The sequence below is a fragment of the Melospiza melodia genome, chromosome 5 (genome assembly GCF_035770615.1).
Source record: "Melospiza melodia melodia isolate bMelMel2 chromosome 5, bMelMel2.pri, whole genome shotgun sequence".
Classification (NCBI taxonomy): domain Eukaryota; kingdom Metazoa; phylum Chordata; class Aves; order Passeriformes; family Passerellidae; genus Melospiza; species Melospiza melodia.
The window spans coordinates 14,058,393-14,071,004 of record NC_086198.1 but is presented as its reverse complement, the minus strand read 5'-3'; the positions used below and the strand labels follow the sequence as shown (position 1 = coordinate 14,071,004).

Below are 12,612 nucleotides of genomic sequence, written 5' to 3'. Positions count from 1 at the left end.
AATTACCTGGAGGTGAATATGCATAAACCACCTGCTGGTTTTCCTCCCCTACTGTGATTATTTGCATGCTTACTACTTTATAGGTACTCAAAACTTGCAAATTTTCAACATAATAATAAAATACTTTCATAGTGTAATAATAAAAATCTGTATAGGGAACCAATTTTTTTTTTCTTTATGACCTCCTTGGTTCTGCCTCTTTAATAGATTAGGACAGGAATTGTTCATCACTCAGGCACTGAGAACATAAAATGGTGTTTTATAGCCCTTCTTTGCCATAGGAAAACATTGTATCTTGCTAAATAAGATAGGAACCAAATTCTGAGATCAGAGCATGATTATTTCCTATCTTCTCTCAACTGTATTATTTCTAATCACAATTTGAAAATAGTCTAACTGGAATTGTCTTATAGACAATTTCCAGAAGTACTTATTTATTTTCAACATGGCTGTTGTTTACATCAGTAAACCCCCTCTCATCATCACCACGTACTTAGCATTGTCAGTGTTACACCAAACGTTTTATTTTTCATCACTCTTGCAAAGTGTTATTGGTTATTGCATAGGTTATTGTATCATTTGCAAGATATAATTAAAATCCATTTGGAATAGAAGCGTACTTGTTAGGGAAGGCCAAGCTGTTGCTGTGCCAGAGCAGCCTCGTTGATGCCAGACACGGAGGATTGGCTCTGGAGCACCTGTACACGATCAGCTCTCCGTGCAGATACCCAGAGACAGCCTCCAGCTCAGACACCAGGAAATCGTTCCTCCTTATACACGAGGGATTTCCTGGCGTGGTGACACTTTCCTCACGTCCACAGACTAGAAATTCAGTCCAGGACCTGAGAAACTCTTTCTGTCAGTACAGAGACGTGCGAAAATCTTAATCTTTAATAAACACATTTTGTATTTAGGCGAGGAGGAAAAGGTTTCATAAGGACTCCATAACCGGACTATCTGACACACTTCTGATGTTATCCCGAGCCTCATGACGGGGCTTCTCCTGCCGAGGCTTTCCCCGACACACGATTCGGAGAGACACGGCTGCTCTCGCCAGGCCCGCAGCTCCTGGGGATGCGACAGCCCCGCCACCGACCCTGTCCAGCACGGGGCCAGGCACAGCCCGAGCCGGAGAGGCCTTGCTCGGACACGCCCGGAGCCGGACCCATCGCTGCCCTACAGCTGACTAGCGCATAGAGCACACCCGGCAGCAGCCGTACACCTCCCAGCGCTCTCGCCCGCGCACCCGGGATTTATGAACTTTCTCCCGCCCCTTTTCCCAATCGCCTCCGCAGGCCCCAGCTCCTCCCCAGCCTGTGTCGGGCAGCCTCAGGCGGGGCGGTGCCCGTACTCCCGCTGCCCGCACCATGAGCTGCGCCGCGCTGCTGGCGCTGCGGGGCCCGCGGCTCCTGGGGGCCGCCGCCCGCCCGCCCCGCTGGAGCCGCCGGCGCAGCGCGGGCTGCGAGCCCCCGGCGGGCGCCGCGGTGCGCATCGGCTGCGCCTCGGGCTTCTGGGGGGACACGGCGGTCGCAGGTGGGCGGTGGGGCGGCAGCGGCTGCTCGGGGGGCGGCCCGGAGACCCGGCGGGGCGGCGGGGACCGGGGTCAGCCCGGCGGGCGGCGGCCCCAGCGCCACGGAGAGCCCCGTTGCGCAAGCGGCCGGGCCGGGGCCGCCGCCGCACGCCCGGGCGGGGCCGGCACCGGGGCCAGGGGTGGGCACCGGGGGTACCCCGAGCTGATGGTGCCTTCTTGCCTGCCCCGGCAGTGCCGCAGCTGCTGTACGGAGGGAAGCTGGATTTCCTCGTCTTCGATTACCTCTCCGAGATCACCATGTCGCTGCTGACGGCCGCCAAGGCCCGCTCTCCCGTAAGTAGAGCCGGTGTCCGGCCCCAGCGTGCCGGGCTCGGCCGGGGCGGGCGCGCTCTGGTACTTTGCGACCTCCCGAGCTCTCCTTCAGCACAAATCGCGCCCGAAACCTGTTTAAGACATACCTGGACTCGGGGACACGGTTTCCTAAGTATACTTGTTATTCGCATGTATTTATTTGCATCTGTTCAGTTTCATCTGGTGAAAGTGTTCGTGTCGTTTCCCATCGTTACCTAAATGATGGTATTATTTGAGACGTAGTGGTTCTTCGCTGTTTTCTGTGTTAACCAAGGAGAGGGGTTGGGTTGACCTACGTGTAAGAAATGGTTACAGCTCTTAATTATTTCAGGTTTTAGGCTACACTCCGGATTTTGTCTCCACTGCCATGGCTCCCTATATAAACGATATTCACAGGAAAGGTATGCTACTCCTTGCACGAGTTTCTGTGTTAATTCAGTGCACCTGCTTAGGAAAGCAGGCTGACAGAGTTGGGACTGTTCAGTCTCGAGAAGAGAAGGCTCTGGGAAGATCTTACAGCGCCTTGCAGTAGCTAAAGGGGGCTTGCAAGAGAGTTGGACTTTTTGCAGGGATATGTAGTGATAGAAGAAGGGGGAATAGCTATAAGCTGGGGTAGATCTAGATTGGATGCTAGGAAGAAGCTCTTTACTGTGAGGGTGGTGAGGCACTGGAGCAGGTTGGCTGGAGAAGTTGTGAGTGCCCCATCCCTGGAAGTGTTTAGGGCCAGGGTGGATGGAGCCCTGAATAACCTTGCCCATAACAGGGGACTTGGACCTAGGTGATCTCTAAGGTCCTTCTAATCCAAACTATTCTAGAATTCTATGAAAAATCCCATTGTAATTGATGTGGGGTACAGGTCTGATGGTGAAATTGGGTTGATTTAAGGTATTTGTTGCAATTGCAAATACATACGTGTATTTCCATGTATTTCTTACTATAGCTTCAATCTGTGAATGGTAGATTGCTTTACAGATCTTTTTTAAAGCATGAGAGCTAGGTGTTTTCAAGGTCTTTTAAGTTTTTCAAAATTCCCACGTAGTTCTACAATATGATTTTCCACTGTTTTTTTTTTTGTTTGTTTACATTAGCAAAGCTTCACAGTGTCTGTTGCTGTTCTGCCGGAGGTGTTTGATGGTGTCTGTCTGCCTCATTATGTGTGTCTTTCTGGTCACTTTCTCCTTCCATTCATAAAGGATAGATGAGAAGTTTCTATAGGAGTTATTTTTCTCTAAACAATTTTGCACTGGCTTATTCTGATCCTTTCACAGGTTAAATGTGGTTTTATTTTAATGTGGTTTTTGTATTTTGCTTGACTGAATGTCTGTTATCTTGCAAAGATGATACCTTCCTTGTGCTCCAGCACACTTTTTAAAGTACAGGTGATTGATTATTGATGCTGCTGAACTTTATTTGCCTTTGTTTTTTTTCTGTTAGGTGTTCGTGTCGTCAGTAATGCTGGTGGAATTAATCCACTTGCTTGTGCAGCTGCCCTTCAGGAGGTGGCAAAGAAGGCAGATGTTGATTTGAAAATAGCTGTTGTTGCTGGAGATGATCTGATGAGTGAGGTATTTCACTGTGTTTTACACCCTAGTAGCTCAAGTCTGTATAGCATGAAGATGGCATTTACTGTCCCATGGGAACCCTGTGTGTCTCTATGCACTAGTCTTCTACTATCAGAAGCATTGTTCTTCATAATCTTTTATGTTCTTTTAGTTCATAAATATAATTCTTGGCACATCTGCTGTTTGGTATACAGTGGGGGTGAATTTTATAAGGTTCTGCATCTTCTGTTTAGCTTTTTGAAGCAAAATGTGCATCTTCTGTAAGGTCTGTCTGCTCTTCAGGAGAAGCTATTACATGCAGTTATTTAATGCTTCTGTCTAAACTAGGTAATCATGCCAGTTAATTCTTCTGAATGTGGTGTAGCTACCACACATTCAAATGTTTATCCCTTCTAGCTTTTTTAGTGGTTTACAGGCATTTCCTGATGGTACTTTGTTTATAGATAGTTGGTTTTCTGGTTTTAAGTAATTAGTTTACAGCCAGTAAGGTAATGTTAAGTGAGAGGATTGAAGTTCAAATATAAAAAAAAAAATTGAAAGATTAAATACATGGGATTTTTTTTTTAATTTAGAGAATTGCACTTTATCTATGAAATCTGCAGAAAAAGGTTGGCCATACCCGAAAAACTACTGGGAAAAGAGTTTGTACACAATAGTAGTTAAGAGAGGAGAGGTTTGCAGTGTGGTTAAATCTCTGCCTGTAACTTGGAAAATGATTTATCTGCATAGGATCTGTTACCTCTTGCATGCTCTTGAATGTGGGAGATTGTCAAGTAAGATTCCTTATTTGCAAGTTATGTGTGGTGCTTGGACTTCCTTTTAAGCCACTTCTGCCCTGCTGAGATTACTGTCTGTGGGCCAGAATTTCATTACTGGTACAACAGTGGTTGTTGTTTGAGCTTGTTATGAACATGTCTGATCTGAAATGCATTGTTTTCTGTGCTGTTGCCAGTACATAACCTACAGGAACAAAACGACACAGCTTTTATGGTCTACAGACAACTTCTACTGTTGATACATGAAATATGGTAAATGTTTCTTGTGGTTTGGAGGATTTCGGTCATTTAGAATACCAAATTAGTTCAGAGTGGAAGTTTGGGGTTTTTTTCCCCACACTAGAGATCCCACCTGTAAATTAGTATTTACAGTTTACATGGGTGTTGTGTCTATGCATTCACTGTCCCCTCAGTCCACAGGATTGCCAAGCTAATGCCTAATTCATGGTCAAAACCACACCCTCCCCTTGCCCCTACTTTTCCCGAAACACAGCTTATTCTAAGTACCATATGAAGCTGTAGGATTAACCTTGTTCTCTGACCATGACACCATTGCTGATGTGGCAGATACATTTCTGATTGCAGGGTTTGATTTATTTAGTCCTATAGCAATTAAACAGCTTTTAAAGCCTAGGAAATACACCAGATCATTGTTGTTGGTCATATATAAATGAACATTACATTCTTTAAAGACTACCTTAATTTTCTGCATGCTGGAAGAGTTGTGGTTAAAAGTGTATCTAAGGCTTTTAGCCATTCACCGGATTGGTATTGTTAATACTTTTAATAATTATACTTGGCTTAGAGTTGCTATGATGTGGATCTGTTGTTTGATACTAAAGAGAGGCTAACAGTAGAAACTTCAAAATACTCACAGCTTGTGTGTTCTGCTTGTTTTCTAACAGAAAGACAACTTAAAAGGAGCTGGCGTCACCGATTTAGAGAGCGGCAAACAATTTCCAGAGAATATTCACAGCATGAATGTGTATCTTGGGTGAGTTATTTTAGCAAGGTGTATTTATTATGAGCAACTAATTTTAACACATTGAATACAGGAATTTATTTTGCTTTGCAGTTAGAACTACTCAGTAGATGAGGTTCACCTTTGAATTAATTCAGGCAACCAGAAAAAAAATTTGTTTGTAACTAAGTTTTAGTTATAACATTGTAAGTTATGACTTCTTAGCAGTACACCACCTGAATTATCAGGTTTTAGTTGAAGCCAAAACAGTGTTAGTTCAATTATAACAATTGCAAAAGTGCTTTTTCATATGCTGAGTATTCTGTTGCAGAATGGAGTAGTTTATTGTGTTGTCACTAGAGAAGTGCAAACAGGGAATTCAAGTACTGGGATGTGGTCAGTGCTGTAGGAGGTTCTGTTATGTTGTGCTGAACTCTGTCAGGCTTTGTACAATTGAAATTTTGGAAACCAGTTTTTCAGGATGGTCACTTGTTTTGAAAGATCTCCCTTCCCTCCTTTATGATGCTTAGGGTTTCCATAAGTCTGTGAATGCAGGTATTCTAGCTACCTCTTTGTGAAACTGCATTTTCATTGTCACCGTCCACTTCTGATGAATCAGTGTGAATCAGGTCTAGTAAAGGGAGATTACTGAGAAATGAGACAGTGGTCACAGACATCTCTTCCAATTGATGGTCCTGGTGATCCCATTCTTGCACAGTGCTCTTGAAAGTTGGACAATATTGTGAGTTCTTAAATCACATGGGTAATTGACCTGAAAGGTTTAAAATTGGAGGACTAAGTCACCAGGTTTTGTCCCTGAAGAATGTTCATCTTTATACACTTTATACACACTGAAAATTAAATGGTTAATGAATCTCTGAAAAGCACTCTTTTCTGTAATTTATTTAGAAATGTCCCACTCTGCACTTTATCCAAGAAAGTTTCCATGGACATTAAGGGAAGTGTTCCAGTTATGTTATGTAGGTACCTGAATCTGATAGTGCCCTGATGACTGCTCTTTAAAATACTCTTGATGTACATACCTAACCACAGGTTTGTTGTTGTAGTAGATTTTACTGATTTCTTATGCAATTTTAAAGTGTTTTTTTAGCCTGTGTGTGTGTCAGGGAACTGATGTTTTAAAAGATGAAAGTACTTATGCTGTGTTTTGTCATTTTTAGAGCCAGACCAATAAGCAGAGCTCTAGACCTTGGGGCTGATATTGTTGTGACGGGCAGATGTGTCGACAGTGGGATCGTATTGGGACCGCTCATTCATTCTGTAAGTACAAGTTAATTTCCAAATGCTAATGAATAAATGTGAGTGAATATTCAGCAGTTGTCAGACAATTTTTGTCCCTTATGAAAATGTAGATACTAAATAAAAATAATGAGCATCTGTATTTTTTTTCTTACATGCGTGAAAAGTGTCAGCTTCCGCTTCTCCTAGATTGATTGCAGGCAAATTTGTTAACTTGTTAATTTGTTACCATTGAACTAGAAAGTACAGGTGAAGTTCAGGAAGTCTTAGCCTCTTTCACCAATATTTAACTCTTACCATTTGTTTTGGATTTTTTTCCCTTGCCTTTCTGAAAAATTTGGTGTGCAAGTATATTTTTCTTCACCACCAAGTGTCAGTAGTAGAGCTCACTCTGGTTGGGGGGTGGCATGTGAGGTGGTGTAAAACATTGGGGTTTTCTGTTCAGTGGGTAAGCAGTTTTGTTTAAAGTAGTCAAGTTTCAATGCAGCATTTCTGAAAGTCCTTGAAATTCAAAAATTACACTGGCATAGTATGTAGTTTTCTGAAGTATTTTTAATAGGCTTTCATGAATTTTTGTGAAGGATCACACATGGCCAAATATAGAAGCTTTCTTTTGGTGTGTATTTAAAAAAATAGGGTATGTGTTTAGTTATACTTTCTATGACATCATACTCTTTTGACTTCAAACATTGCCTAATTAATTTTCCATTTATAATTTCCATTATGACTTCTTGCTTTATTCCTTGTTGTTAACTTTCACAAAATAACAACTGTCAGTGTGTATTACCTACTCCTGAGAGACCTTATCTAATTTATGTAGGAAGGGTTTTAGGAAGATTTCTGCAAAGTGCTAAATAAGAAACAATTACTGTATTGCTTGCAGGTTGAACTCAGGGAAAAGACTCTAGCTAAAATTTCTAATTAAACAGAAAGCATACGTCCAGTTTTTGAGGGTGACTGGTAGTACTCCAGGAACTGATAATTTTCAGAAGTTGAAGACACGGTGGTTTGTCCAGGTGATGCAAGATAGGTACTATACTTTTAAACCTGTAGGTTGTTCACTTTTAAGTAATATGGGTGTTGCCCTTCCAGTTTTTTTGAAGAGGGTATGACTTTCAGAGTTTAAATCTGTTGTGGTGTATCAATGGGAGCAAAACTGGAGCATGTCAGAAGTTTTTTTTGCTGATTTGCTGTATAGGAACTCAAATCCATGTACAGTGCCTGCCAGTTATTGTTATTTAGATTTAAAATATATCCAATGCATTGTTACTCAAAGCAATGAACATACTGTGTGCAGTTTTTTGTACTGTATGAAACTTATGTGCATTTAAAATATTTTTGTTTTTTCTTCTAGTTTGGCTGGAATAGGGATGACTATGACTTGCTAGCTGCAGGAAGGTAAATGATATAAGAAGAAATGGGGTAAATCTATATTTCATATCATAATGTCAAGGTAGCAGCTTTTTCAGCCCCTACTAATTTTTCATATTATCACTGCATTAATTTATTTGCATGTTTTTGTTAGGTTTTGAGTTTTTTCAATGCTCACTTACTACTCTCACTTGGAATTGAAATTATAGAAACTTCATTCTGGAACCAGCTTAAAATAAGAAAAGAAAGAAAGGGTTGAAAGATTTTATTTAACAGCTTAACTTTCTCTTGCTGTTCATTTTGTGTTGAGAGATGAAATCTTATACTTCAGGCCACTGATTCCCAGGTTTTTCTGTCTGGCTGCCACTGTTGATAATTGGAGTGGTTGCAGGGCTAACTCTGAAAGATGCAGAAAAGCAGGTTTGGTCAGAAGGCAGCATCCAGGTATGGTTTTGTTGAAGCTCAGTGTCGTGCTCCCATTTACAAATCCTTGTCGTAGTCCTAAGGTTAGGAATGTGTTTCAGAAAGGAGTAGAATTATGCCTCCTAATTTAATGTTGTGCATAATTTATCTGAATTGAAGTCCTCATTATGAAGACTCATTATATGAAGTCCTTAGCCTGAGCAAACTCTAGTGTTAGTGTTCTTGAACTTCTGCTTGAGGAAAAAATGTGGAGAGAAATTCATTCAGGCTCCACTGAGGGATGATGGAAATGAAGATTTTCCCCATAATTCTGTTAAATAGTTATGGACTATCACAATCAAAATTAGAAAATAGTAATACATAATTATAATACACCATAGTGAATATATAAATGCAGAGGTGAATTTTTTTTCTCTTCATTTAAAATTGGTCTTTGTCTGTTTAGTTACACACAGTGCAGACTACTAAGATACTGAATTTTAGATCAAGATTTGATATGACTAGGAGAACTTGGTTTTAGGTGTGAGGCAATCTAGGTATTCATTTTGTGTAAGAAAATTCTTGCAAAAATTTGCCCTTTAAACAATGTATTCATGTTTCAGGATCCCTTTTTATGCTTAATGTATAATTCATAATTGTGTTAGATACTTGTGGAGGAAAATGGCATGTTTTTAATTTAGCTCTATTTCCATTGTATTTTAAAGCTGAATTTGTAAAAATTTATTTTTGCATTTTACTTAGTTACTTTAATGCCATTTTCCCAGTCTTGCAGGTCATCTCATTGAATGTGGTGCTCAGTGTACAGGTGGAATATTCACTGATTGGCACACAGTACCAGACTGGTAGGTAAACTTGAGACCAGCATGCATGTTTGTAGTGGACTAAAGATGAGGTTTTCTGCCTGTATCTGTGTTATGAAAACTGCTTCTACCTTTTTATTTTTGGGGACACAATATGGGCCTCGTGATATTTTGCCACCTCAACATTACTTTTCTACAAGTTCTGGTTTTCCTTTTTGGTCAGACAGGGTCTTTCTTTTGTTAACTTCAGCAGATTTTGAAAAACAAATTAGCCCTTTGATTATTTTTTTCCCCTTTAAAACTATTTTTTTCCTGTTCCCTTCAGTATCCTCTGCTTTTTGAAAAGATTTATTATTGGCTTTCATGTATGATTGTATCAGAAAAGTCACTATTGATGTTTTGGATGCTGTTACAATAGTCTTTGGTTAGATGAGAGATGCTTGCTGGTCAGTCAAAATTTCACATAATTTGCTTTGGTAGGTATGAGTATGTGCCTTAGTTCTGTCCTGCTGAATAACCCAATGAACACAAATGTGTTGGATGGTCAGTCCTTCCAGAAAATTCTGTGTGTGTCTTGTGTTCAGAGGTATTGAATTAGAGTTACGTGTATGTGTGCTGTTCTGCCTGCTGAGGGAGCCAGCTTTTTACCGACCTGTTTTTAAAAGTAGTTGGGGAACACATGAGAAAGGCAGGATGAAGAGCAGCAGGGAGGTGCAGGAGAGAAGAGTGCTTTAATGCAGTGTGTTCCTGCACTCAGGCTGACTCTGGTCCAGGTGGGTGACCCAGCAGGACTGTGCCCTGCTGTCTGAAGAGCCATAGGGCTCCCTGGATTTTTTCTTCTCCTTGTCTTCTCCTCTGCTGCTGATTCAGAGTGTGATCCTAAAAGATGTATGCTGCTTTTCTGAGTTCCTAAGCGCTGCTGATTAAAGGTGAATGCATGTATGGCATTGAAACAAACAGGATTGGACATTTCTTCTCACCTACTGGAAGTTTACTGAGCAAAGTGCACTCACTCTTCACTGTTGTATTCTATGGGAAATCAAAGCAGAGAGTTTATAGTAACAAGTTGGTTTGGAAATTTAGAATTCCTATTCTGATGTCTTTCCCAGTCATTTAATTGTGCTGCATCATGAAACTTCTTAAAATCTTTTGTAACTGTGACTCCAGAAGACCTTGCTTTATAAAAGAATTAAAGTGAAAAAAGAGAATAGTAATTTTCTTATTAAAATGTTTGCTAGATCTTTATTTTTAAGGATTTTTCTGTGAAGAGTGTCCATCTGGCTTTTAAAAAGAAAGGCACCTTGAATATATGAAGCTGTTGTGAGCTATTGGAGTGGGAGTAGCTAATTTTCCAGAAGGGTTTAAGTACACAAATATGCGTAGCTAATAGTTTTGTATCTGTAAAATCACAGAACTTTGTCTAAAATCATAGTAGACTTGTGACAGCTGACTGAATTGAATCTCTGTTAAAGAATATAGAGGTTTAACACCTGATACTGCTGTTACCGTGTCCCCTTCGATATGTGTACATACCCTGAAACCATACATGACTGTATTTGTGTTAATATAACAGTTGCTTATTTACCTTCAGTTTAAGTCTGCTAAAAAGTTGATTATGGTGCCTTAAACTAGTCAGTTTGTTGGCAATTTTTGAGTCTTAGACAGGTAATTGATGAAATTCTTGAAATAAAATAATGTGACACATCAGCCTGTATGATAAGCTGCTAAAATCAGTCAAAACCAGAATAATGTATGAGCTTTGATTTTAGGTTTTGAGCTGTAGAGTGGAGATCCACTTCACTAACTGAAGTGGAATTGGGATCCAGCCCATCCACTTAGAATATGGGGAGAAGGAATGCAGGGAGAAGATTATTTGGATAAATTTTGGCTTCCTGATGAATAGTGATTGTCTATATTTAGGCCCAAAAGCATGGAGGGCAGATATTATTAAGAGTCTTGGGATGCAGAAAAATGTGTTTTCTATTTAATAGTTTAGTAGTAACCTGTTCTCTCCTGAGTTTTACAAAATTTTCTGGCTTGGGGTTTTTCGTTGTTTAGACAGTCTGAATCTATTTTCAGATAATGCATTCATAATAATGTACAATAATAACATGGTGTCTCAGTAGTGACCAAAACATCCCATACCTGCGGCCACTAACTATATTGCAAATAGTTCACCAGAGCTCTGACAGAGTTTGCAAAAGTTACATGACTGTGTCTGTTAATGATTTCTCCCTCCTTTAGAAAAAATTACATTTTTAGCAGTCTGCTGGAAATAAGTGAAAATAATTTACATCTCAATAAATCATTGTGTCTGTGGTATCTAATGTTAAATCCAAACCGGCCCAATTAAATTAGTAAATAGGAGGGGGAAGAAGCCAAGTTCAATCTGTGTTTATCATTAATGTGCCTTTCACATGGGGGTTTCCCACTCCATGAGTGTATCTCTGCAGCCCAAGAGCAGAAAACCCATCCCGTGCACTTACACTGGTGTGTGGAACCTGAACACTGGAGGGCAGCTTCTCTCCTCCTCACACCTCGCTGCGGAGGGTGAGCTTCATTAGCCTCCAACTGGGGTCACTTCTTGGACTGTCCTTGGGGTTTTTTTCTCTCCAAGAACAGTAATCCATGGGGCTGTTCTGTCTAAGAAGGACTGATGGGTATGTTTTTTTTCTAACTTGTAAACAAAACCCAAAGAATTTGCTGCATTTCAGGTTTATAAAGCTTATCTGTCTATTGTTTATGCATAAGCAGAAATAATTACCTTTGTAAACAAGAGTACTTTGGTTAATCTAAATGAAGCCAGACAAGTTAGAGCTTATATTCTGTGCATTTGCTATCATGTCTTGGTGAGTATTGAGGCACTGGATTGAATCCACTTCATTCATCCAACATAGTTGGTGGATTTTTGATGTGGGTGGGGGGGTTGTTTGTTTTTAATTTTCTTGAAATGTTTGATGCAGATACTTCTGGGAACTCCACTGCAAAAGGGTGCTTTGAATCTCAGGAATATTTGTGTGGGCATTTAATGGTTAATTACTAAAACCTAAGCTATTCTTTAATTTCCTTTGTTGTCTCCTGAAAGTAAGTTTTTAATGTAAAACAATTGAAGTGCATGTTCCAGCTTGTGACTCTCCAAGTTACTTTAGTTGATGGAAGCTGAACTTGCTTTCTTTGTGTTCACCTAAGGCACTGAGATTTGCGCTGTGTGTATCTCCTTAGTGCATTTGGGATATAGGTGGGAATCTTGAAGCTGTAAGGTTTTGTCCAGTTTTCATGAAGACAGCAGATAGGTAGAGGGGATAGGTGCTGTTTATTTTTCCAGTGAGAGGGTGGGTGCTTGACTCTTGCGTGGATTCTCTGATGTTTAGCAGAGAAAGTGCAAGAAACCATTAGTTCATAGTCTATAGAAAGAGTAATGTGCATTCCTAAAGTCTGATTTTAAGTTAGTGTTAACAAAAAAGACACTTAGTCCATTTCTGTTATTTGTATAGTAATACACATCAGCAGAGGGTCAGCAGAAGTGATAATACAGCACTGCTCCCAATTTAATGTCTGTTAGCAGACATTACATTAT

At 40.4% G+C, this 12,612-nt stretch overlaps 1 protein-coding gene across 1 annotated transcript in view; it reads left to right on the top strand.

Annotated features, from left to right (window-relative positions):
- Positions 1 to 1,367: 1,367 nt before the first annotated feature.
- LOC134418945 (uncharacterized) overlaps positions 1,368 to 12,612 on the top strand; it is a 57,447-nt gene continuing 46,202 nt past the window's right edge. Inside the window, exons 1-8 of the mRNA XM_063157972.1 lie at positions 1,368 to 1,533; positions 1,764 to 1,864; positions 2,214 to 2,283; positions 3,317 to 3,447; positions 5,126 to 5,214; positions 6,363 to 6,462; positions 7,796 to 7,839; positions 9,000 to 9,077. Coding sequence (XP_063014042.1) covers positions 1,368 to 1,533; positions 1,764 to 1,864; positions 2,214 to 2,283; positions 3,317 to 3,447; positions 5,126 to 5,214; positions 6,363 to 6,462; positions 7,796 to 7,839; positions 9,000 to 9,077 — 779 coding nt within the window. The remainder of the gene's footprint in view (positions 1,534 to 1,763; positions 1,865 to 2,213; positions 2,284 to 3,316; positions 3,448 to 5,125; positions 5,215 to 6,362; positions 6,463 to 7,795; positions 7,840 to 8,999; positions 9,078 to 12,612) is intronic.